The 25,365-nt window shown below is 36.4% G+C and overlaps 2 protein-coding genes and 1 long non-coding RNA gene across 7 annotated transcripts in view; all 3 read left to right on the forward strand.

Annotated features, from left to right (window-relative positions):
- SLC41A1 (solute carrier family 41 member 1) overlaps positions 1 to 4,903 on the forward strand; it is a 41,754-nt gene extending 36,851 nt beyond the window's left edge. For both annotated transcript variants that reach the window (XM_039369460.1, XM_039369461.1), the window contains exon 11: positions 1,672 to 4,903. In XM_039369460.1, the coding sequence (XP_039225394.1) occupies positions 1,672 to 1,857 (186 nt within the window). In that variant the 3' untranslated portion in view covers positions 1,858 to 4,903. The remainder of the gene's footprint in view (positions 1 to 1,671) is intronic.
- Positions 4,904 to 7,165: 2,262 nt separating this feature from the next.
- Positions 7,166 to 21,211, forward strand: RAB29 (RAB29, member RAS oncogene family). 4 transcript variants are annotated; one of them, XM_039369462.1, is made up of 7 exons: positions 7,166 to 7,277; positions 7,380 to 7,545; positions 7,661 to 7,841; positions 11,926 to 11,997; positions 15,775 to 15,956; positions 18,078 to 18,199; positions 18,767 to 21,211. In XM_039369462.1, the coding sequence occupies exons 3-7, from the start codon at positions 7,715 to 7,717 to the stop codon at positions 18,885 to 18,887; spliced, it is 624 nt and encodes a 207-aa protein (XP_039225396.1). In that variant the 5' UTR covers positions 7,166 to 7,277; positions 7,380 to 7,545; positions 7,661 to 7,714; the 3' UTR covers positions 18,888 to 21,211. The 4 variants fall into 4 exon arrangements, with proteins under 4 accessions (XP_039225396.1, XP_039225398.1, XP_039225397.1 ...); XM_039369463.1 differs by having other exon boundaries at positions 7,184 to 7,277; positions 7,384 to 7,545; XM_039369464.1 differs by lacking the exon at positions 11,926 to 11,997.
- A 419-nt stretch (positions 21,212 to 21,630) lies between these two features.
- On the forward strand, positions 21,631 to 25,247 carry LOC120320049. Its single transcript, XR_005559876.1, has 2 exons — positions 21,631 to 24,342; positions 24,553 to 25,247. It is a non-coding gene; the product is annotated as an uncharacterized LOC120320049 (long non-coding RNA).
- The last annotated feature ends 118 nt before the right edge of the window (positions 25,248 to 25,365 follow it).

Here is a 25,365-nt window from a genome sequence, read left to right on the forward strand (position 1 = left end):
AGACATGCAATTGAGGGAACCTCTAAGGGGACAAATTTTGATAAAATTTCATATAAAGAATTGTTAATTTGTTCTGGTTCGAATTGGCATTTGAAATCCCTAGATGTATTAAGGCAGCAAAATATTCTACAGTCATGGTTTCAATATTTACAAATAATGGATAGATGGACTGTAGACAAGAAAGAGGGAATAACACTAGAAGATAGACAATTGGTTATTCAGATTAAAAACCAAGGTCCGGCTCATATAAAAAGAATATATAATGTTTTATTAGAGTTAGATTCGGAAACAGAATTGGTTAAAGATTGTATGATTAAATGGGCTCAGAATATACAGGAGCCGATCTCATTGGATTTATGGGAGATAATTTGGATAAAGAAATGTTAAATTTACACAAGCTCAAAATTTGAGAGAAAATTTTTATAAAATGTTTTATAGATGGCATTTAGATCCTAAAAAATTATCTTGTATGTATTCCAACATACAGCCCAAATGTTGGAGATGTGGCAATAATGATGCGACATACTTTCATATTTGGTGGAATTGTAAAAAAGTAAAGGCTTTTTGGATTATGATTTGGTGGAACATTCAAAAGATTTTTAGAAAGAAGATAAAGTTTACTCCTCAACTATTTTTACTTGGTATTTTTGTTGACTTAAATGAAAAAGAAACTACTTTGATGTTGAATTTATTAACTGCAGCAAGGTTACTAGTAGGTCTATATTGGAAGAAAGATTCTTTGCCTACTTTAGAAGAATGGATATTTAAAGTATCTAGTTTTGCAGAAATGGCAAAAATTTCTGCTTATTTAAAGGATCATACACAAGAAAGATATATTACTGTATGGGGAAGGTGGATAGATTATATTCAGAAAAAATATGGAATTAAAAAGTTTTATTTATTTTATGAATGAATATCAAATATTATAGAGAATTGTTTTATAAGTTATGGAGTTAAAGGTTAATTATGATATTTTTTTTTCTTTCTCTTTTTTTTTCTTTTTTTTTAATTATTATAATTTTCTTTTTCTTTTTTTTTCTTAACCCTGTATTCTGCTCTGGGAAGTGAAGGGAGGGGGGGTGGGGGTGGGAGGGAGGGTAAGGGGGGGGTTCTCTATTTTAAAATTTTATTGTATTTTTATAAATGATTGTATGTTTTAAAAAAAATAAAAATTTTCAATAAAAAAAAAATGATACAAGCATTGGATGCATTTTTATAAATCAGCAGCCATGAGTCCAGAAGGGACCCCCAGATCACACACCCATCTAGCATGGAAAATCCCCAGAATCAAGCGGTGCAAAAACCTTTTGTAGTGTATGATACAATTATTTTTTTAAAAATATGACTGATAAAAACAAGTTAAACCAGTACGATTAAAAGTTTTGAAAAAAATATGCATTTCTTCCTAAAATATAGTAAAGTAAGAAATGCATAGTACAGTATAAACTATATACTATTATTCTAGTATAGTAATTATTTATTTCATAATGTTGCCCTTCACCAGAGAAGACAGAAGTAATCATTAATGGCATCCATTATGCATTGAGGGATCTACAAGATGTTTTCCCACTGTTGAAGTAACGTAGAGGAGTATAGGAAGTAGTCTTTACATCTGCCTTGGTGTTTTGACCTAGTCATTGCTAATATGACCATTACGCTTGTGCCTTTCAGGTTCTCATTCTTCTTTACATTGCTGACTGGATGGTTCATTGGATGTGGGGCCGAGGTCTGGACCCGGACAACTTTTCTATACCTTATTTGACAGCACTGGGTGACTTGCTTGGAACAGGTCTCCTGGCACTCAGCTTCCACATCCTCTGGCTAATTGGGGATCGGGATACTGATGTTGGAGACTAACAGCACTCTTCCTCAGCTTCTTCAGTCCTCAGTTCATCTCCTTCAGTCACATTCCCCTGCCCCCACAAAGTCGTTCTTTGGGACTTTAACTTTGATACTAGATTCTCATTATTTTCAATGGGAATTTTATGTGGTTTATATTTCAAGCCAAGTGTGTACAGGAGAATTAGTTTTAAGAAGGACAAAAGAAGAAGAAAATGTATAAAGACAATCACCAAGTGCAATTTCAAAATGGTTAACTATTTATATATAATAGAGAAAATAGAGAAAAATGGAACAAAATTTTTTAAAAACATCCACCTTTCACCATCTGTACCCACTTAAGGCATAAGTGAGTGTTTTTCCAGCTTGGCAACTTCTGGACTTCAGTTCCCAGAATTCTCCAGCCAATATGCTAGCCAGAGAATTCTGGGAGTTAAAGTCCACACATCTTAAAATTATCAAGTTTGAAAAACACCACACTAGATATACAAGGCTATCACTTGTGTGTAATATATGTGTATGTGAATAGTTAAGATGCAGCTGGTAACTGGTGTTTTTAAACTAGGCTCATATTTTTCATCAGTTACTACAGCTGGTACCAAGTAGCAACAAACAGATCAAGTGTTTTGGACACACACATACCCCTCCTTGCTTATCCTTGATAGTATAATAAATCTAACTGACCAAAAGACAGGTAACAGATCAAGAGTTTTGGACACACACATACCCCTCCTTGCTTATCATTGATAGTATAATAAATCTAACTGACCAAAAGACAGGTCTTTATGGATCTGAAAACTTTCAATATATGGGATTGAGACACTTAATGTTTTGATGCAAAATCCTGATATTACAATTGAAGGCAACTATAGGTGTTTAGCACTTCTTCAAATCTACAGAATAAAATTAGTTTGTGGAATGTTTTCCAGAGTAGATCTGATGCATTGTAACATCAAGATGGAGTTGGTTCATTTCAAAAGCCTCAGATGAAATATAATTAGAAATGAAAGCTCCTTACACACATATATTTCATAGTCTTTATCTGAAGTTTAGACTTGTATACAAACATTATCTTTGTATAGTATAGTTATAAAAACTGGCAGGTACTATCTACATGGTAGCGAGATCCAAGATTTTCAACATAGGTTCTGTCTTCTAGGTCAAATGTCAGAACATCTGTAATATTGCAACAAATAGATAAATGCTATTATGAATCTGAAGAAATGGCATTTATTTTATCATTTTTTCATGAAAAATGAGACATTGAGTGTCTTAGAAGTGTAAAAACCAGATTGAAATCAGATCATTTGGATGTTTTGGATAGCAATTGAATCTGTGGAAGCAACAAAATATCAGGTTCTGTAAGTAGGGAGTTTTTGTATGAAATACACTCTTCTTACTATAGAGGTATTTAGAATTTATCTTCTCACTATGTTGCTTGTATAAATAGAGTTTGAGCATAAGTAACTCAAAATATTTAAATAGGGAATGCCAAATTAGTTGCATAAAACAAAATGTGAAAGGGGGATCTTTCATTTTATTCAAGAATGGAAATTAAGATTCTGTGCTATCCCATAGACAGTGGAGGCCTATTTTGCTGAATGTTATTTGTTACTGAACTCAACAATATAACCAAAATTGCTGGGACACCTACCTCTTTTGTATATGACTCACTACTCATATACATTTCCTCAACGCCGAACTCCATTAAAGATTGTTTGGCTTTTCTATAATCAAAAGATTGTTCTTGTTCTCTTGTTTTGGCTTTTCTATAATCAAAAGATTGTTTTTGAATGCTTGATTTAATTACCAATAAAGCTGAAGTAAGGAGGGATGGACCAGTGTTGACCTTTGAAAATGCTGTGTCCTAGCTTTGATTTACTATCTTCAAAATGCATTGGGTTACCACATATGGATTGCAGAAATCCAGAACCACCAGATGGCAACAAAATTTAAACATTTTAGCATTTTTTTCCCCTGTTTTCTTGTGGTTGCCTGGGAGGTTGCAATCCTAAACTTGCTCAAGTAATGAAACTGAATGCTTGTGACTTTCAGAAAAGTGTTGAGTTTGTTTTGCTGGAAACAAGCTGTTATCTGGAATGTAACAGCAGCTTTCCTGCAAGTTTTCCTTAAAAACAATGTGGTTGCTATTTACCAAAATTAAAATTCGGACTGGAAGTGAATATATTGTGTTCAATATATTCCACAGGAGCTTATGTAGACTGCAACTATTTTTAGGATAATCCTGTGACCTACTTTATTTTACAACCTGGGTGCTGCCATAATCATATTTTAATATGTCATCAGGGGAGACTTCAAATTCATGTTGCAATTGTTTGTGAGTTAATCCTTCTGTGTGCATGATGCCTTTAGTAATTTGGAAGTAATGGATATGGCTGAAGATGTTCTTGCCTGCCCTCTGTGAATACAAGTATTTATATGGTGAGGTTTCTTCAGATTTCAGTAGATGCCAATGCTTAGTTTCTTTTTAAGAAATGGATTTTTCCCAAGTAAGTTACTAATTACTTTCAAAAAAAAGTCTACATTAAGCATTGTCCTAAGCTCTTTAAAGAACTTTCATCTGCCTTATCTAAATGTCCAGTTCGATGCATTTATTTTAATCTAACAGTCTAAGCATTTTTCTTATATATGTATATAATACCACATAAGCATTTTTTTCATTGTGTTTATCTGATTAATATCTATGTCACTAAATCTCATTAATGGATATATATCTCCTAGTTAAATTTAGTCTTTCATCCAGGAGCTGAAATGTTTGTGCTGCTTGGGTGAGATCCCTGGATTTTATTGCCTTGAAAGTGGTAAGGTGGGAAGCAAAGTGCAAGTATATGAACAGAATGATGTAAAAAAAATAATTTTATACTCACAAGTTGCACTCAAATGCATGTATATTTAAACTTGGCTGCAAATGAAAATTAAGCTTTTGGTTTATACCTTTATTCAACAAAGAAAACAAATTCCTTATTTATAGTTGCTGTAATTGAATTGACAAATGCCAATTTAACTGATAAATTATATTTGGTAAAATAAATATTTACATTTATTTATATGGTTTTTGGTCCTTCATTTTTATCAACAATTGGTAGCTGACATTTTAGCTGATGTTTGTATTAATAAGCAAAAAAAGACTACGCCACATTGGTTTCCTTCAGTTTTATTCATTGGCTCCTTTGTCTTTTATTTCCAAGCTATGTGCTCATTTTAGGGATTCTTTAAAGAAGGAGACACATGTGAGCATTATTTAACACCTAAGAAAAATACACTTTATCTAAATTAACTTACATAGCTTAGATTATGTCCCTCTGCTCAGGGTGTGATTATGTACATGAAGTCAGTGTCAGCTCTTAAAAACCACATTCATAGATCTGTCCAACCAGGTCTCCAAATTCACCTTGCTGCTGATCACTCTCTTCTCTTTCCACTTTTCCTAGCATTATGGACTTTTCAAGAGAATTGGGTCTTCACATAATGAGTCCAAAATGTAATACTTAAGAGTTTGGTCATTTGTGTCTCAACTCTGGATTGATTTGTTCTACAGTCCATTTGTTTGTTTTCTTAGCTATCCATGTTATTCTCAGGAGTCTTCTTCAATACTAAAGTTCAGAAGTATCAATATTCTTTTTAGTCTGCTTATTCAAGGCCCAATTTTTGGACCTGTCACAGTGATGGCAGTAGCAGAGGTGGGCAGGCTTTAATGAATGGTTCTCGGTATCCAGGAAATTCTTTGATTAATGTTCCTAGTAGGTTAAGAACAAACGGTTGTTTTATTATTACTACTGTTCTTTATCATTTTGATTTCATCAACTCCCTTCGTTGGTTTTCCAGAAACTCTAAAAACCTAGTAGTTTTGGAAGCTTTTTTCTATATATTTGTTTTTTCCTCCTTTGCTTTTGCTGTTGTGTCTAAGTTTTTAGAGGACCAGCACAGTTATGGCCAGTTATAATTTGTTGGATTAAGCTAACCATGGATAATTTTGCTTATATACACTGTAAGCTGATAGTTGTTTTGATTGTGGCAAGGTAGAAGTATGATAATTACGGAAAAAAATTAAATGTACATCCCCCTTTGATCAGGCTGTAATCATTGTAACCTAAATAAAAGAGGAAAATACAAACAATAGTATCAATGTGATGTGTTGTGAGAAAAGAAGGTTTATCAAAAAACAGTCAACATGGCTGTGAATGAAAGTAGGATTAATGCAAAATGAGAGTTGATGTCAGGAGAAGTTTTTAAAAAATATGCCAGTCAATGGGGTACTTAAGGGGGGAAAGATGAATAAGGACGAAGCAGTACATGGATGGGGTGACAACAAGAAAACTGTAGATTGCCAAGATAGAAAGGATATAGGTTGCCAGCTTAGAAAGATACCCAGAGTATAATTAATAATGTTGATATAAAATAGGGTTACTGGACATTGGGCAACAGGGATATGACTTCCTTTTTGTCCTGGTATGCAGGCATAGCCTTAAAATGAAACATTATCCATCTTTTTGTGTCTCTCTTCCTGAGAAGCTTTTTTCTGAGGTGCTTCCCTAATAACTTCTAACTGCAAATTAACAAACTCCACTCTTCATTAGTTGATTAGTATCCTGCAGCCAGTTTGCCCTGTTTGAAATCCAGCAATTGACCTTAATCAGTTACACCTGAAGGCTTTTTTTTGCCTCTTAATCTGACATAGCACATTCCTGCCCTTGCAAAACCAAAAGTGTTACAGGAGAAAATATTTTTATGTGTAGGCCAAAGTACATTTTTGAGTTTTTCATTGCAAATTTTGTGATAGGTGTCAAGAAAACAGTTAATGTGCCCTCTCATTCTCTTCCCTAGCCCCCATTTTTCCTCCTTTTCAATTGTCTGGATTCTCCTTTGATGTTCATTTATTTAGTAACCATAATGTAAAACAATATTGGATTTCTTATTTTGTGTCTTTAATTTCACATGCCATTTCTCTCTGTAGAACGTTGCAGACCCGAAAGGGAATTAGAGGTTGCCTATAAACCTTAGGCACATATGTATTTTATATGCTCCCCCTTTTTTCAAGGGGTGACATGGAAAATCAGCGTTTTCCCATTTAAATCCATTTTCAGTTCGCTTTTCTTACACCCATATTTATCCATTTCATACGACAAGAAAAGCACAGAGAGCAATTAATCTTTGAAAAACGCTGGAGGGCACGATTTTAAACTACTTCGACTTAACACCAAACACTTGCTACAGCGCCCGCCGGCGTAGATTAAAGTACTATAACCAAGTAATCAAGACTCACTCCCCAAATGCATGTCGGGTAATGTAGTTTGGGGCTTTAAAGGGGCAGAGCTGCCTCCAGGTTCTCTCACATGACAGAAAGGCGAATGCGGAAAAGAATTGGCGAACAAAGTCGGCAGCCGTGCGAGAGAAGGAAGTGCGCGCGGAACTCCTCTGTAAGTTTTGCATGCCTACCCGGTAAAAGTGCTTTGGTGCTTCATCTGGTACGGTTGTGTCGCTTTTAGTGCTTCATCATTTAGTGCTTGTTTCTTTCTTAGAAAGGAAGGTAGGGCGGACGAGCCTTTCGCTTGAATTCCTATTGCAGCACCGCCAATATTCATATGACTGAAACAACGCTTCTGGGAGTGGTATATTTGGTTTCCTTGCCCTTAAATTAAGGGTGTGCTTGCTCGGAAAAAGGTATCTTTGCAGCCGGAAAGACAAGTGAGTTCCCTGTATTAACAGAAACCACGATTGAACGTACGCGTGTTTTTTTTTTCCCTCTGTAAATAATTGTACTTTGGTTTTGTTTTTTTCCTTCACGTGGTTGACCCCTCAGGAAAGGGAAGAAGAGGCAGCACCCGCTTCTTTTAATTGGGTTTGGTGTCCAGTCATGGTGGGCCATCATGACCATATGTTCAAAGTCTTAATTATTGGTGATGCCACAGTTGGGAAGACATCGTTAGTTCAGCGATATGCTAATGATAGTTTCAACAAGCACTACAAGTCTACGGTAGGAGGTGAGTCTTCTGTATTTTTCTCAGGACTCCGCAAGAAAATTACAGTAACACATAAAAAATATCTGGAGGGGAGGCAGTGGCAGGGATGGGCTTTAATGTACAGTGTTGTTCTTGTGTACTAAATTCTTCCCCAATTGCAAAGATTTATCTGCCGTAAAGACTTGCATTGAAACTTTTCTGCAAGAGAAGTTACCCCTGCAGATACTACCTTATAATTCCTGTTTATCTGTTTGTACCAGAATACTTAGTTCCTCTTTGTTGCGGAATTTCCATCCTTGATATGAAACCCTACTTTTCCTCACTTTGGCAATTACAATGTTGCTAAAGTATTATAGTGAAATGTGACCACGCTTACTCATAGTTTGTGGTCGGTTGTTAAATAATTAGTCTGCTTCATAAGCTCTGATTGTGCAATGTTTTATTGCTGTAAAAAAGATAAACTAAATCAAACATAGTTTTCCATGTTAAGATGGGCTATCTGCTCTGTTCTTCTAATTTCATTTCTTTTCTGATTAACCTGAATTACATGTTTTCTTAAAATCTATAATTCAGAGCAATCTATTACATCTAAAGAATCTCAGTATATGATCTCAAAATGTACTGTTGTCAGTTCCATTCAATCCAGCATAAATCATAAATCCCATAAATGAACAGGTTGCACACTTTTTAAATATCCACTGATATACATATATTTTTGTATTAAAATAGTCTCTTTTTCAAGACTACTTTTAGATAAATTATTCTTTTTTTACAGGTAATGAAAATAAGTAAAAACTCTACATCATTAATGCTAAATATGTATATAGGACATCTAAATGTGGGTGCACATATTGAATGAAACAAGGCATTAATTATTTTTAAAATTCATTATTTAGGCATCATCAGTATCCAGTGATTTATGTGTAATCTTTACTGCCAAGAATATGTGATAATTTATACCAAAGATGCATAATTTGGAGCTAGTTCTGAGATTTCTGAAAGTGACTATCAAATTAGAATTTTTAATGTGATTGAGTGTTTTGTTTTTTTTAATGTAGATGCAAATGAAATCAAATTTAGTTTCTGACCAGATTCGTGTGCTGGTCAGTAACGCACATGAGTGTATTCCTGGGAGGCTGTAACTCAAAACGCAAAGTGAAATCTTTGCCCTGAAGACAGTTTTTAACACCCGCCCCAGACCTATATCAATGGTGTAATCATAGCTGCTGACCAGCTTTTCTGTAGTTACAGCACAAGGCTAGAGAAGTGAGTTCTGGCCTGCCTAAGGCACAAAGCCAGCTGTGTGACATTGGGCTAGTCATTGCTCTGAGCAGTGAAGAAACCAAGCCACTTCTGAAATCTTGCCAATAAAATTGCAGGGACAATAAATACATCCCCACAATACACCAATACATCCCATACTTGGATATGTATCATACATTCTACAATCAGTTTCTTCTGAGATATTCTGGACTGGCCAGACAATCACCAGGAATCTACATTGACTTGAAGGCTAGCTAAATACATACAGTGCATATATACACTTACATTCTGGGTTCTCTGTCTCCATCCAACCCATTTTATTTATAATTCTTTGTCTTTGGTCCAGATTAGAATAGAGCTGGAAGGGACCTTGGAGGTCTTCTAGTTCAGCCCCCTGCTCAAGCAGGGGAATCTATACCATCTCAGAAAAGTGACTGTCTAGCATCTTCTTAAAAATCTCCAGTGATGGAGCACCCACGATTTCTGGAGGCAAGCTATTCCACTGGTTAATTGTCCTCACTGTCAGGAAGTTTCTCCTTAATTCTAGGTTGCTTCTCTTTTTGATCAGTTTTCAACCATTACTTTTTAAATCTCCCAAATTCCTTTGTTGAAACTGTTGTTTGTGCCACAGAATTGCTGTACAAGAGGAATTTCAGAGATCAGTAAAAAAGAGCACCACTGAAGACATGATAACGGGCCCAGTTTCATTCCTGAAATAGATACTAATCAATTAAAATGGAGGTGCTTTGCAGATCGTAGGAATTTTTTGTTCTCAGACTGCCTTGGACTTGAAACATTGGATTTAAATAATAGTCATTGCTCAGTTTAGGTGTTGCTTCCCTTTCATTATGGGGGAAAATGCAGGATGTTAGTGGGCATCCTAAAAGTGTATTTCCTGCAGTGAAATATGTTTGTTTTAATCTGTGAAAGGGAAAAGATCACAGAAATTTATGACTCAGGTAGAGTTGGCTTTGTAATTGGCTTTGAGAACATGTAGGTGCTCTTGCAAAATGGTGAATGATCCCCTCACAAAATAGTTGCTATGAAATCTTCTGAGTTCCAGTGCATTGATTGATTTAGTAAATTTGTGGGCTGCACATCTCATACAGGACTCTGGACAGTATAGAGTTAAAATTGAATAAAGCGAGTAAAAATAAAGTTTTTTTTAAAAAAAATGCCAGAATACTATGCCTACACTATTTTGTTAATATAACCTTAAAAGTAGAATTAGTTAATTTGAGAGTGCTTCCTGACTGAACTATCTTGCAAGGCTGACATAAATCTTGCAAGACAGAAAATATTTCTCACCTCTTTTTTTAGTCTCTGGAAAACTAGAGAGGATCCCTTCCCATGCTTTCCCCCCACCTGCACACAGAGCTGCTTCTTATCAGCCCGTTACCTATGGTACAGGTCTTCATCCGTCTCCCAAGATCATTCCCACAGATGACTACATACAGATAGGGATAGTAAAGAGGTGTGATCCAGGTTAAAACAGTTCTTTACATTTATATTATGATCAGCTATTTCTTATCAAAGAAGTTAACTGTACCCCTCACATACGCATGTGATAGAGCCCATCTCCTGGCTGCGTTAACGATTGGATTGTGCTATGTGTTTTATTTTTATTTGTTTTTATATTGTTTATTTTATGTGTCTTATTTATTTTATTGCAACCCACTGTCATGTTATGTGGGAATGATCTTGGGAGATTGGGCAAAGAAACACAACAAAGGAAATGGCCTGATAAAAGGCAGCTGAGCCTTCAGAAGGAATGTGAGTGGGGCAAGAGGCTTAGAAGAGACCCTCCTAATTTCTTGGATTGTAAAGGAGACAGAGGTGTACAGTACTTTCAGACTTGCAAGTTTCTTTAATGAAGCTTTATAGCAAACTAGAATTAGCTCATCTGTGTGGTCTTAACTTGCAAGGCTGGCAGCTACCTACAGCCACACAAAAGTGAGGTGAGTATTTATATAAATCAAACACATAAATAATGTATATAAACGTTTAGCACACTTTGGGGGGAAAAGTATAGATTTTCTCCAGGAACATTCAGACGGCTTGTTCAATCCTTCCTTCCTACTTACTCATCTGCCCTTCCTTACCTAATTGGAGGTAGCATACTTCTGAATAAAATTGTGGTTCTGTAGTAGAATATATCTAAAATTTACTTGTCTTATATGATGATAGTCATGACAGTTGACATAATGAGTCACAGCTGCTCATCTAAGTTTTTCTGGAAAAATTCAAGTGTTAACATTTAAGTAGAAGACTTATTTAATCACTCATAGAAACAATGGTGCTTCAAGCAGATAAGGTTGCGTTGGTACACTTATTGTGTACTAATGGAGGAAGAATGTTGCAAGAAGTTGTCTTGAGAAACATGCAGCTTTTATCTCAAAATAAATAACAAATATGTGCTGCTGCCAAAAATTGGGGTCATTTTGAAATTTATTCCATTTAAGATCAGTGCTGGTAGAGATCATAATGCATATGACATTCAAATTGTTTCTATATGGTGTGCACATCCCTTCAAGTTAAAATTGCTTAATATACTTCATCAATTTTGAGAATCTAATGGCTGTCCTGCCTGCAGTGAACAGTGCCCATGCTGTTTAAAGGAAATACAGTTGGGGCTGTTTGTTTTCACTGTTCTTCAGTGTAATTTACAAAAGTTTTCCCCATGAAGTCGGAAGTGCTGTGGCTCATGCAATAGACAACGTATTTTATAGTACCAGTATCTGTACACACTGGGTAATCGGCATTGATGCGAAGTGTGAAAGAAAGTACTGTAAGCAGTAAGTGGCATGCTTTTTCCTCTCTCATTTTCTGTGTTTGCTTTTAGTGGATTTTGCTCTGAAGGTGGTGCAATGGTCAGAGTCTGAGACAGTGAGGTTACAGCTATGGGACATTGCTGGTGAGTTTCAAAAAGTTACCTGCCCTTTTTTTTTTTTTTTTTGGCTTCTCAGCCTTTTTTTAGAGTAGTAGTACTTACCTTATTTGTTCAGCTCTCTTAAACAACTTAACAATTAAGCTATACTATAAGGCAGGGCTTTTCAACCCGTGGTAGCGAGTTGGCACCTGGCAGGTGGTACGCATACGACAGTTTGAAAAGCACTGTAAAAAAAAAAGTGTAAAAAAAAGTGTAAAAGTAGATGAGCTGAAGTGGCGGCAGCGCCAGAGAGGCCTGAAGGGGGAGAGTCAACTGGAGCTGCTGTGTTGCTGGGACTCTGCTGAAAGCTCAGGATTGATGCACGCGGCAGCTGCACACAGTCTTTGGGCACAGATTCAGGTGGAGCTGCAATATTGCTAGGGCTCTGCTGAGAGCTCACGATCAGTGTGTGCCGCTCCAGCTGATCGGCGCTTCCAGCGCACCAGGAAGAGAAATGGAGGAGGAGGAGGGAGAGAGAAGAGAGGCTATAAAAGAAGGAGGAGGGGGGGAGAGAAGAGAGGATATAAAAGAAGGAGTTAAACCAGGACTTCCCCCCCTTTTTTTTTACGGTTTGTAACATATTATTACATTATAGAATAAAATACAGAAATACAAAAGCAAAGAGTAGTACACAGTGGGGAGGAAAAAGGGAATGAAAAATGAGGGGGAGAAGGGAAAAAGAAAAAAGGCATTGACTTCCAACTTTTTCTGTTGCAATAGAATGAAGCATTAACATTGAACCCCAACTTTTTCCTTATTCATAATAGTATAATCATTTCTATAACAACAAATCAATCTAATCCAGTGGTTCTCAACCTATGGGTCGGGACCCCATTTGGGGTCGAATGACCATTTCACGGGGGTCGCCAAACAAGGTTGTCCACCATTTTTCCCCCTTTGGCCACGCCCCTGACACCCGGTGATGTATAAGTGGTTGGGGGTCACCACAACATGGGGAACTGTATTATGGGGTCGCGGCATTAAAAAGGTTGAGAACCACTGATCTAATCAGTAAAACCCAAAATTCCCTCAAGTTTTTGACACCTTGCTAAGCATTGGCGGTACTTGGGTATTGTCATGTCCTAAAAGTGATACAATCTGTGAAAAGGTTGAAAAGCCCTGCTCTTGGGGGGAGGGACTCAAATCACATAATATTCCACTTAAATGTTTATGTCTTGTATCTCTTTTATGGTCTCAGCAGGTGGCAGTGCCTGACCAATTTTGACTGCTATGGAAGCTAAGTAGGCTTAGGTCTGGTTAACATTTGGGTAGACCTTAGTCTAGCTTGGGAGATCAAATCCTCCATCCCACCGCCCAAAAAACATCTTGAAAGAAAGCAGTGACAAACCATATCTATTGTTAATGCCACAAAAGTTTCATGGATGCATAGGAGTCAAACTCAGATTGAAAGTATTTACATAGCTTTGCCTCTGTAATATAGTTTGCATAATGCAGTGTCAGTTGAGGGGTAATATTTCTTGGAACACCATGAAAAAGCTTGAGAAATTTCTGCAGGTTGATGGATATTAAAGATCTGTTAAGCATTAGAAACCCTTCACATAACTTGAATTGCTTGTTATTTAAAGTTTGTCATGTTGTGGTTTATTTATTTATTTATGTATGAGACTTACATACCGCAACAAATAGCCTGCTTTTCAACTGAAGCTTGAAGGTTTTATGTCTTTAAATGTCAGGTTTTGCTCTCTAAGGGGCAGATGACATTCAAACCATGGTGACTGTTTGTAAAGTATGTGTTTAGATTTCTTAGTAAAGAAATAAGCAATTTTTAATATTCTGAGGCAGAAGGCAAAATGCTCAGACCTCCATGCTGCAGGAAAAGAGAGAGAGAGAGAGAGAGAGAGAGAGAGCGCTTTCTCAATGATGTTACCTTTATATATATGTAAACCTTTTAACTTTTTGCAGACTACTCAAATTCACTTTTATCTTCCTTTAAGCCAAGGCAGCTTTCAGGCCTATCTTAGTACAAGATCCTTATAATAAATAGCCTTTGTTCTTTCATTTTCATTTGGCACACTTTGAGAGATGTGCAAAGAAGCAGGGTGTTGTGTGTGCACATATGTGCCTTTGAATCAGTCTTGATTCCTGGTGACTACCCAGGCAAGTCCCCTGCAGTATTCTTGGCAAGGTTTTAAGAATGGTTTGCCATTGCCTCCATCCTTGGGCTGAGAGAGAGTGACTGGTTCAGGGTTACCAGTTGGATTTATGGTCTTCTAGTTTCTAGCCTGATACCTTAACCACTATACCAAATTGGGTCTCAAGAAGCAGGAACAATACTGAAAAGTAGTAATTGGCATGAAGAGCAGAGTCAATTTTTATTTCATTTTATTTTCATATGGAATTACTTAAAGTTAAATGTGTGTCAACTTTGCAGTAGGCAAAGTCAAGAAATGATAGGGATTGCAGGAATATTCTTTACACATAGTCCTCGGCTTACCTTGACTGTTAATTTAACAATGGCTCGAAGTTATGATGGCCTCAGCGAAAGTGACTGATAAGCCTTCCTCAAAGTTACAACTCTTGCATCACCTCCACAATCACTTGGTTGTAATTCAGCTCACATTTACAAAGGTTGGAGCGCTTTGCGTACAGGTTGCTGTGATTTCTGACTTTCCCAGCCAGCTTCTGACAAGCAGTCAATTGGGGAAGCCTGCTTCGCTTAACAAGTGCTTAATGACCACAATAAAAATAGTCATAAAATCAGGTCCAATCAGGTGATGGATGACTCAATGACGGAATCACTTAGCAACTAAGTGATCTGGATTGTGGTTGTAAGCTGAGCACTCCCTGTATTGTTTGAACAACAAGATCTGCCTTTCTCTACCATTGCCCTTGTCCTATAGAACACTTCCCCCCAAGGTGAGGTGAGCCCCCGCTCTCTTGGCCTTCTATAAATGTGTAAAAACATGGTTCTGCACCATATTATATGTATATTTATTCTATAGATAGCTATAATTTCCTCCTTTTTCTTATATTAAAAATGACCATCAAGGAAATGGCTTTTGAGCCTAGAGCAAGTGGAAGCAGCTAGACTAGAACACTGTGGCTGTTTCAAAAAGGTAAGTATACTTAGATAGGAGACCATCAGAAAATTTCAGAGGTATAGGTAAATTGCAAAGATGAAAAAAAAAACATTTTGGAAGAAGGCAAAAGCAAGCCACTTCTGCACAATTTCATGGTTACACACATGTAGTTGTCAAGTGTCAAGCTTGATTTGAGAGTCTCTTCCTTTTGACAAGTTTTTTAGGTCTGTGAGAAGCATGCTCAAGGATTCTACTGGCCATCTGAAGATCAAACTAGGCATCTCTGCTTGGTGATCCAATGAGACAGACATATACTTAACATCAAAGTGCATCTTGAAGCAAATGCTTAGTCTAGGCATTGCTTTTCATTTTAGATTTTGGGAAAGAAAATTTGAAAGTCAACGCCCTTGCCCAATAATGTGAAATCACAACCTTCTAATTTACTAAAAGCCACTCCATGATTTCTCAGTAGACCCTAATCTCTCATTTCCCCAGCCTGGCAGGCATAATGCTTATTTTCTTAGCACATTACGAATTATGAGTCAATAAACAGCACATTTAATGATGTGAAACCTCCATTTTATTTTGGATTATCTGTGAATGTATTTGGATTGATTGAGAAAAGCTTAATGTGAAATACCAAAGATAAAACCCTGAAACAGTTGAATAAAAAAATATTTGCTTTAAGACAATGATTTAACACTTCTCATTTAACATGCAGGTCAGGAACGTTTCACATCAATGACTCGATTGTATTACAAGGAGGCATCAGCCTGTGTCGTCATGTTTGATGTCACCAATTTTAGCACATTTACCAGTTGCCAGAAATGGAAACAAGATTTGGACAGCAAGGTGAAACTGCAAGATGGAAGTCCTGTCCCTTGTCTGTTATTGGCTAATAAGGTAAATAAATACTGACTTACTAAAACTTGTTAATTACCAGAAGAGACTGTAGGTATGCATTGTTACTTCATTGTAGAATCATAGAATCTTTTGAGGAGATGGCGTACAAATGGATGCATACATTTAAAAAGAGACAGAGGTTACCATGCTTTTCTTTGTATCACTATGGTGTGTGTGTTTGTATGTGTGTTTGTTTGCTGTTGAAAGATAAAAAGAGTATGTGGATCTCTGGAATGGATGAGTCAGGTAAGGGATTCCATCAGAAAAGGATTTCATAAAAAAACAACCTCCTGTTGGAGATGCAGTGTGATGTTAGACCAAAGACTAAAAGAGTAGTATAAAAATTGTGGCTGATTAAGTGTCAACTCATTGTCATCTCTTAACATCCACATAGATAAATTCTTGTGCAAAGCACTCCTGAGTCTGTAAGGCTGGATTGCTTGGCATTAAGTTGCTGCATGTATTGGGCAAGAATAGGGATATGTCCTCTCAGTGGCATGCCCTCCTACACCAGCTACAGTTCCAGGGCAGGAAAGGTAGGGTAGAAACAATTTTCCAAGATGCTTTAATTGTGACCTGGCAGTAAGTTATGATTGCCAAGTTGGGAGTCCTGCTGATGAACCACTCGTTCTACATGACAGCATGCATTCCTGAACTTCTGGATTTCATCTCAGATCTGGGCTTTGTTTGAAATTCATGCATTTTGTGAGCATTCCTGAGTTGGAATATAACATCTATTAGTGAAATAGATGTTATAACTAACAAAATGAATTTTATGTACAGAAATACATTATAAGATTAGGCAAAGCCTAGCACCTACTGGCTTCATGCTGTCATAATATTAAAAGCTATAAATAAACTTCTAGCTGCTGTCAGACAAGTCCAAATGCTCTCTTACTTTATGATCTGAAACATCAGAGTAGGCATACACCAAATCTTGAAGGGCAAGCTATTTCAGAAGAAAGGGACTAAAGCTGTAAAAATCAATTTCCAGGTCCCAGACCTCTTGTTTTGTTTTGTTTTGAGAAGAGTTTTCTTCCCCTTTATAGGTCAGACATATTCTACATGAAGAGGTTAGCCCTGAAGTCAAAGGCCTAAGTAATAAAAGGGTTGGATAGATGTTTATCCAGCATCTTGAATTGGCTTAGAAACCTATCAACAGCCAGATCAACTCACTTTAGATGTCATTCTACTAAACTGGCTAATGCCAATCAAAAAGTGAGGTGCTGCATTCTATGCCAGTTAGTATAATTTGGGCTAAGAGAAAGTACCATGCCCAATACTGTAACCTAATGTCTGGATGGAGATCTGGATTGGGGATTTTCAGTTTATAACCCTAAAAAATATGCTGCCTCTCAGTTTGAAATTTAATTCAACACAGGCAGAAAAACATACATTCTGTGAATTAAATCTTGAGTATTATACATTAGAAAGAGCTGATAATATAATTGTTGTATGTTCAGAATCCTTAAGTCAAAGATGGACACAGAAACATCCTGGCATTATAGAAATTTCCTGCTTAATTTTAGTTAAATTTAATTTTCTTGTCAAATTAATATAATTTGACTGCTTTGACTGCCTTAAGCAAATATTAGGCTATTTTTCAAAACTCAGACTTAATGAGAATTGATTATCTAACTTCACTAAAAAAACTAAAATACAATATTTTATTGAATTATAGCTAAAAGAAAAATGCTATTTTTCTTTATTAATCTGAAGTAATTTAGTAAGTTAATGGTGTTTAATATGATTCTGGGATCGTTGTATATGATAGATCCACATTATAATGCTACTCACAGAGTATAAATTAAATCTCTCTACAACGCATTGATTTCAATTTACTTGGCTCTCTTCTTGACAAATTAGATAATTTTCCTTCTCAGTGTTCTCTTTGGATCACTAAAAAGAGGTATATTTTCGTTAATTGCAGAATGGACATGAATAGTTCACTGCTTACGTTGCTAGTTTAAACTGCAACAATGTTAAACTAAAGATGTGCTTTATAATTAAATGTATTTAATTCAATGTAATTATATCTTGCAATTTAACAATAGGGACAGAGAAAAAATTGTGCTCGATAATTGTTTTCACAATGAGTTTGATATTGCTGAACTCTTTCAGAGTGATCTTTATCCATGGGCTATGACTAGAGAAGAAATTGATCAATTCAGCAAAGAGAATGGCTTTACTGGTTGGACTGAGACATCTGTCAAGGAAAACAAAAATGTAAATGAGTCAATGAGGTAGGGAAAATTGAATGCTTAAATATTTCTCAAAAGCAGTTGGGCATATTGTTCCTTTATGACTATAGTAAGTAGTAGTATCAAGTAGTGCTGCAGATATATTTAAGTTCTCCAAATGGGAAGTAGTGCAGCTTAGATTGGAATGAGAACTATCACAGAGATCAGGGCTAATTTATATTGAGATGACTGCCATTGCTATAGCTTATAACTGTAATGTAACAGTGATTCTCTATAGAAGTCTATGTTCTTACAGTAAGAGGCAATAAATTGAACAAACAGCATAACACAAGAAACAACAGTATATGCCTAGTTTATTAATATTTATGCACTTGAGCATCTCAGAGTTACAAACATATCTAGATGCTTGTTGACCTGTAGTTCTGTCATTAAAAATGTTGTATAAACAGTGCAGTGCGGATTTCCAAAATTATAGTTTTATTATTTACTCATCTAAAAGAGATCCAAAATGGAGAGGTTGCAAAAATAAATGGAGACTTACCCTTTCTTGAGATACTGTCAAATGATTGCTGAACATTTTGTGGGTAACTTAATTTTCTTCCTTCCTAGGGTCCTTGTTGAAAAAATGATGGCTACAACATGGCTAGGTGATAATGACATGTCTGTTTCAGGCCATGGAGACTATATCAATTTGAAAGATGGATCCACATCCAACTGGGGTTGCTGCTAACTATATTTGCTTCTTCATCGGACCAGAGGTCTAAAGTACCATTCAGACAAATCTATATACTTTTAAAAGCACTCACAAATTCTATATCTGCACTGTTGAGAAAATCAGAAGAGAAGGCAATCCCTCATTCTAGCAGGGACAATGGAAAATACTGCCTTAGCTGCTTATGAGCCACTGATGTACATTTTCCCCATTTCATTCAGTATTGCCTCTTCAGCTTCCTCAAGTATGCAGGATCTTCTGCTGATTTCAGCTCCCAGCAATTAAAGGAAAATCTCCACTCGTCTTGATCAAAAACACCATTGCAGGAAGTATGGGTATTGGGACCTTTCAAACATCCAAATGCCCCTAGCCTAAGTTATCTTGTTGTGTTTGACTGTTTATCCTCTGCTCACATTTAGCATAGACTTCTTTTAATGAGTCTTTTGTGGAAAGAGGCTTTGGACTGTCTCGTGACACAGCTACAGAATCCTCTTATTGCAGCTTTCCTTGAAGTGCCATTTTTGGTTTGTTGCTTTTGTCTTGTTCACCAATGTTATGTTTAAGCTTAGGAAAATTCTGACCACTTTTTTCCCCTGCACATGCAGTTGTTAAGCTCTTTCTTGAAGTTATTTTATTAGAGAGCCAGCGGTGAAGAGAGGCTAAAGCTATTGACTTCATTGCACTGATACACCTTACTAAGGCACCAGCCATATTTGTTGTCTTTATAGCCCTTTCTCTTGCAGGATCTAATTTGCCTCTTTCAGATTCTGATGAATTACTTGCCTTCAGCCATCCAACTAAGAAGGGTTATATAGCAGCATGGCAGGCTCTTTGAAAGGCCACCTACTGGTTTAGTGATCTGAGGGACAAAACAGAATAGAGAGTGTAGCAGAATAAAAGCTAAAGTTAAAATATTTCCTATGCCTTTTATTTTTTTGGAAAAAATAGCAGGAATTAACCCAATTTTCCTGGTATTATTAGCTGGCAGCCTTCTGTTTCTGGTGAACATAGGAAGTTAAAACTATTTACGTTTTTATAAATTGGTCAGTTTATAATTCAGGGAGGTTGATATTGCAAAATTGTCATCGATATTGAAGCATTTGAATTTTTAATATTCGTTTTTAAAATGGTCAGGCAAGTTCAGTGCTTAAGAGTAAAATATTCTGGGGATGAAAAAGATTAGAAGTTATTAGAGAACTGATTGCAAGTAGCTCTTTCGTTTTCTGTCAGTGTTTCCATCTTGGCTATGCTAACACAACAGCAAAGCTTGAAAAGCCTTAAAATAGGTGCTTCACACAGATTGAACCAGTCGTCCTTCCAGAAGACTTCCAATGGCTGTTTCAAGGGCTTTCCCAGACTCCCTTTATGTATGCATCCATAGGTGTTTCATTTGCGGTCTGTCTGAGCAAAGTCATGCACTAACAAATTGGGAAAGCTCTTGTATTTGAAGATGGAAATTCAGTCCTTTTAAACGGTCTAAGATGTATAGGGGATGAGTTTTATGTCAGCTTCTCTATGTGTAAGTGTGTGTATTTTCTAGAGATTATATCAATTCCAGGGGCCTTCTGTTAGAACTGCAGTGACAAAATCTTTACATTTAGATATCTTTCTTAATGACAATCTCCTCGTTACCTGTATTTTTTTTACAAAAAAATGCAGTTATCAGAAACATACTGTAGTGATCAGCAATTCAAACTGAACCACTTTTAAGGTGTGCTGAATAGGAGAACTGTGCTCCATTTAAGTTTGCTTATTTTTTGGAGTGCAGTATTCAAGCATTACTTGGTCCTGTTTTAAACAGGGAACAGCAAAACAGCATAATATTCTTCCTACAGTATACAAACAATACCAATGTTTTGCCTAGTTAACAAATATTAGGAAAAAAAATTAAGGAAACAATTAGGTAGAAAATTTCTCTTCAACATCCATTGGAGGGAATCGTTATGAAATGGTCATACTGTTTGTCTGAAAGACGGAAGTAGTTCTTGTACCATTTTGGGAAACAGTATATGATTTAGAACTGAATGTCTGTCCAAAAGGAATTGCTGTCAACTAATTTGTCTGAAGATGTTTTAACAAGTTGCACATATTTTTTTCAAATAGCATTTCTGGCACAGCATCATTTCCTTTTGATGGCAGTAAAGCATGGGAATTTAACGGATTATATCTTATCAATTAAACTCAGTGCAGCTACTTTGACTGACTACAATGGGGAACTTTATGGCAGTGGTTCTCAACCTTTTTAATGCCACGACCCCCAACCGGTCGTACGTCGAGGACTACCCAACCGGTCGTAAGTCAAGGACTACCCAACTGGTCGTAAGTTGAGGACTTTCCCTGCCCGGGAGCGTCGCGCATGCGTGGTGCCGCCCCCTGCGCCGGCTGAGGCGTAGCTGGCAAGCGGCAGAGACGGAGCAGGCCGATCACTGGCTGGGCCACCAGCTGGTCCAGCCCAAGGGAGGTAAGGCACCCACCGGGCCCCACGTGTGCCAGCAACCCTCCCTGCGCCCACCGGCCTCCCACCCCTGGCCCTCTTTTACTTACATTTTTAGTAGTTGCTCAGCAGGGAGGGGTGGAAACTTCCAGACAGCTCACCTTTGCTGCAGACAACTTGCAGCACCGTTTGCAGAATGGGACTTTTGGCGGGCTCAGTAGGGCAGAGACAGCCTGGACAATTCCTATTGGCTTGTGAAAGCCAATAGAATTAGACTCTATTCAAGAGAGTCTATTCTATTGGCTTTCAAAAGCCAACAGAATAAAAGGGAGTAGCACAGCTAAGGAAAAGGGGGAAAAATGGCAGACTGTGTTGTTTGGCGACCCCCGTGAAATGGTCGTTCGACCCCAAATGGGCTCGCGACCCACAGGTTGAGAACCGCTGCTTTATGGGAATGATATAAAATTGCTTTATAGTGAGAGGAAAATGTATAGAATTTTATGTCTGTGAACTTTTGCACTGTGCTTTTTTTAATCACATGATTTGTCAACTCGCCCTTTTAGACAATAAATAAGCTTTTTAAAAATAAACAAAAATGTCAAATTGTTATTTGCACCTATTTATTGGCTCATAAACATTATTTGAAAGACTCAATGGCTAGGGAAACAGCAAATTTGCCTTGAGCAATCATGAAAGGATCAACAAGAATGCAAGGTATATAATTAAAAACAAAACTACAACATTTTAAAATAAAGCATTGCAAAATAAATGATAGTTTGAATATTAATTCTGGTTTGTGCTGATCTTAAATTATTTGCAACCCTTTTTTTGTCTAGTCTTATCACAGTAAACATGTTATTTGCATAAATGTTTTATGCTACATACTTTAAGCAATTGTCCAAACGTACACATACTGCTTACATTCCGTTTAAAAACGTTTGTTCACGCTCCTTTGTTGGCTGCAGATGAAGAGGAAAGCCTTCAAAGGAGATGAACTTCAATGATAATAGCTCTTTTAATTTTTCTAAAGGAAAAATTAATTTGTTTCAATGTGTAAAACTCATCTAAGTGCACAAAAAGACCTTTAAGTTGATAATGAAACCATTTTTCTCTTACATGTTCATTATGCCTTCTGTAGATTTATACTTTCTTTCAAGATTGCTTATAGTGTAAGCACTTTGTATATATCTGATATTGCAGAATTAAAAGAAAATGGAAGAAAACATATATCCCATGCCTTCCCCTAAAAATGAAACTTTATTTCCCTTGATAATATCTTGTCCTATGGATAGATTCCACTGCTCATTAGTAGGACAGTTTCTTTTTATATAAGGAGGCTGCTTTCTATATAATGTGGACGCTACAAGTTTCTTAGCTTGTAAAGTGTAAATGTATGGAATAAAATTACTCAGTGTTTTTCAATGCAGTTGATTTGAGAGTGAAGAACAGTATCAATTACAAAATCAGTTTTAGAATACCATCCATGCTTCCACAATTGATGAATATATTATTTGCTCACTTTTCCTGATTCATCTACATCAGTGGTTCTCAACCTGTGGGTCGGGACCCCATTTGGGGTCGAATGACCATTTCACGGGGTTCGCCAAACCACGCTGTCCGCCATTTTTTTCCCTTTTCCCTAGCTGTCCTACTCCCTCTTATTGGTGGCCACACCCACTTGGGGGTCACCACAACATGGGGAACTGTATTATGGGGTCACGGCATTAGAAAGGTTGAGAACCACTGATCTACATGGTGTCACATGGAATACAAATTTAGATATAGTAAAATTATTATCATCTAACCACTGTTCTCTCATTCCTTCTTAGTCTACAAAATATGTAGCACCCACTTATAGACCAGGGGTTTATATGCATGCTGTACAAAATGTGTACATGGCTATTCTATATGTAATCTCATAGAAAAATTGAGAATCTTCCAATAACTAACTTACTATAATCAAATACTCAAGTTTTACAAGAAGATGGGTTCCATGTGTGTATGTTATATAAAATTCTGGTCATACCTTAACAGTCATAAAGACAATTAAAATATCCATAAAACATTAAATACATGACAACTGTAAAATATAAAACTAAAAGATTAGCATTAGTTTGGATTTTATTTATTCAGCTATTTATTACAGCTGCTTTTAAGTTGTTTCAATCACCAAGACTCTGACTAGAAAGGTGGCCCCACAACTATTTTTGTTTTTATGTTCTGGACCAGCTAGAATTTAAATGTATTCAAATTAATCTTGTCTGAATTAGGCTTCATTTATTCTACTACCGATACTAATAGGTCAATGCTCAGCTGATCCAAAAAAAACCAAACCCTGCACTTGTGGGAAAATGCTAGGAAGAAAACACAGTATTTTTAAACACAATTTTGAATTATATTTTGTTCACCGGTATTGGCTTTCTGTTATATTCCCATTATATCCCCATTCAGACTTTCTACTTATAAATTGACTTTAAGTGAACCAAGACTGCCATTCTTATCCATATTTATGGACCCACTTAGGTCTCTTGTACTAGAATTCTTTGCTAGAGTGTTTTAAGTGTCAGAATAGTTTTTCTAAACTGTCACATCAATACATTTGAAATGACGATTCAAGGTCTTCTGGATGTTAGAAGCATGAGTAAATCATTAAATCTCTTATAGTGGATTTTTTGGTATTTTGAAAATTTGAAAGTACTGTACTCCATTACTCCACTAATTCTGCCTGGAGTTCCTTTGATTTTTCCCATCCAAATGTAAGATGATTCCATTTGTTCCTGATGAGATTTATATTTTTGCTTTTTATTTCAGCTGATTAAATTCCTCCTAATCTTGATACATCTGCTAAGGTGTTCGTTATCTCTCCATTTTTGTGTCAGCTACAAATGTGATAATCATATTTTCTAACAGCATTGGGCCTAGAATTGACTCTGGCAGTATGTTACTGCCATAATGTATGTTTTTGGGAACTGATGTTCACCCAGTTCTTTATTCTTAATCCAGCCCATGTTTTGTTGTCTTCACTGCTAGGATCTAAAGGTTCTCAACCTTTCTAATGCTGCGACCCCATAATACAGTTCCCCATGTTGTGGTGACCCCCAACCACTTATACATCACCGGGTGCCAGGGGCGTGGCCAAAACAAAGGGGGAAAAAAATGGCGGACAGCCTTGTTTGGCGACCCCCCTGAAATGGTCGTTCGACCCCAAATGGGGTCCCGACCCACAGGTTGAGAAGCACTGATCTAAAGTGAGAATTCATAGAATGCATTACTGAAGTCGGTATATTATGTCCACTGCATTCCACTGGACAAGTATACTGACCAATTTTATTTAAAAAAATATTGATTGGGATCCTATGACTATATCTTTAAAGAAACACATTTTGGCATTTGGTTCTGCCTTGCTTTTTGTTGCTTAGGTAAAAATTCTATTTCCAGTTGCAGGAAGCAAACTGTTCTAGTTTTTGCTGAATTGTAGGATAAATCTCAGTGATGTAAATTTCAAATATGTGTCAATCAGACACAGCAGAAGTTACTTATTACTCATTAAATTATGTTTTGGTAGGTACATTTATAATTTAATCTGGTTCTGTAAAAAACATTTACAATGATGTGAAGAAACATTTTTGTTCATTACAATATCAGCATTCATTTACATTTTTATGAAGAGAGAAAACATGCAAAACAGAACAATCTTCATTTTTTTGTCCTTTTTATTCTAGAACTGTTTCACTGGCAGTTCAAAATACAGTGAAACTTCAGTTTAACAGCAGACTTTAAATATAAGAAACAAGATTTCTGTTTGGATATCCATCTGAAATAGGGGGCAAGTCTGTTTTATCCAATGTAGTATGGAAATGGTAGTTAAATTGATGCTATTGTTTATGGTCATTTGCATAATGATATAATTAAATAATACAGTACAAATAAATACATAATACAAATTGTTTGCATCAAATTATGTGTGTAATGACATGTACAAGGTGGTAACATATGCAAATATAGTATACAGTATCTATATTATACAAATGACAATCTGTATGAATATATATTGCAAGTTAT

Source organism: Crotalus tigris, unplaced genomic scaffold (assembly GCF_016545835.1).
Source record: "Crotalus tigris isolate CLP2741 ecotype Arizona unplaced genomic scaffold, ASM1654583v1 scf7180000021131.477146, whole genome shotgun sequence".
NCBI classification, from domain to species: domain Eukaryota; kingdom Metazoa; phylum Chordata; class Lepidosauria; order Squamata; family Viperidae; genus Crotalus; species Crotalus tigris.

Bases quoted from the DNA above. Each gene is read 5' to 3' on its own strand.
- RAB29 (XM_039369462.1), top strand. From the start codon at position 7,715: ATGGTGGGCCATCATGACCATATGTTCAAAGTCTTAATTATTGGTGAT. The intron at 7,842-11,925 runs GTGAGTCTTCTG...GTTTGCTTTTAG, and splicing joins CTACAAGTCTACGGTAGGAG to TGGATTTTGCTCTGAAGGTG. The intron at 11,998-15,774 runs GTGAGTTTCAAA...TTTAACATGCAG, and splicing joins ACAGCTATGGGACATTGCTG to GTCAGGAACGTTTCACATCA.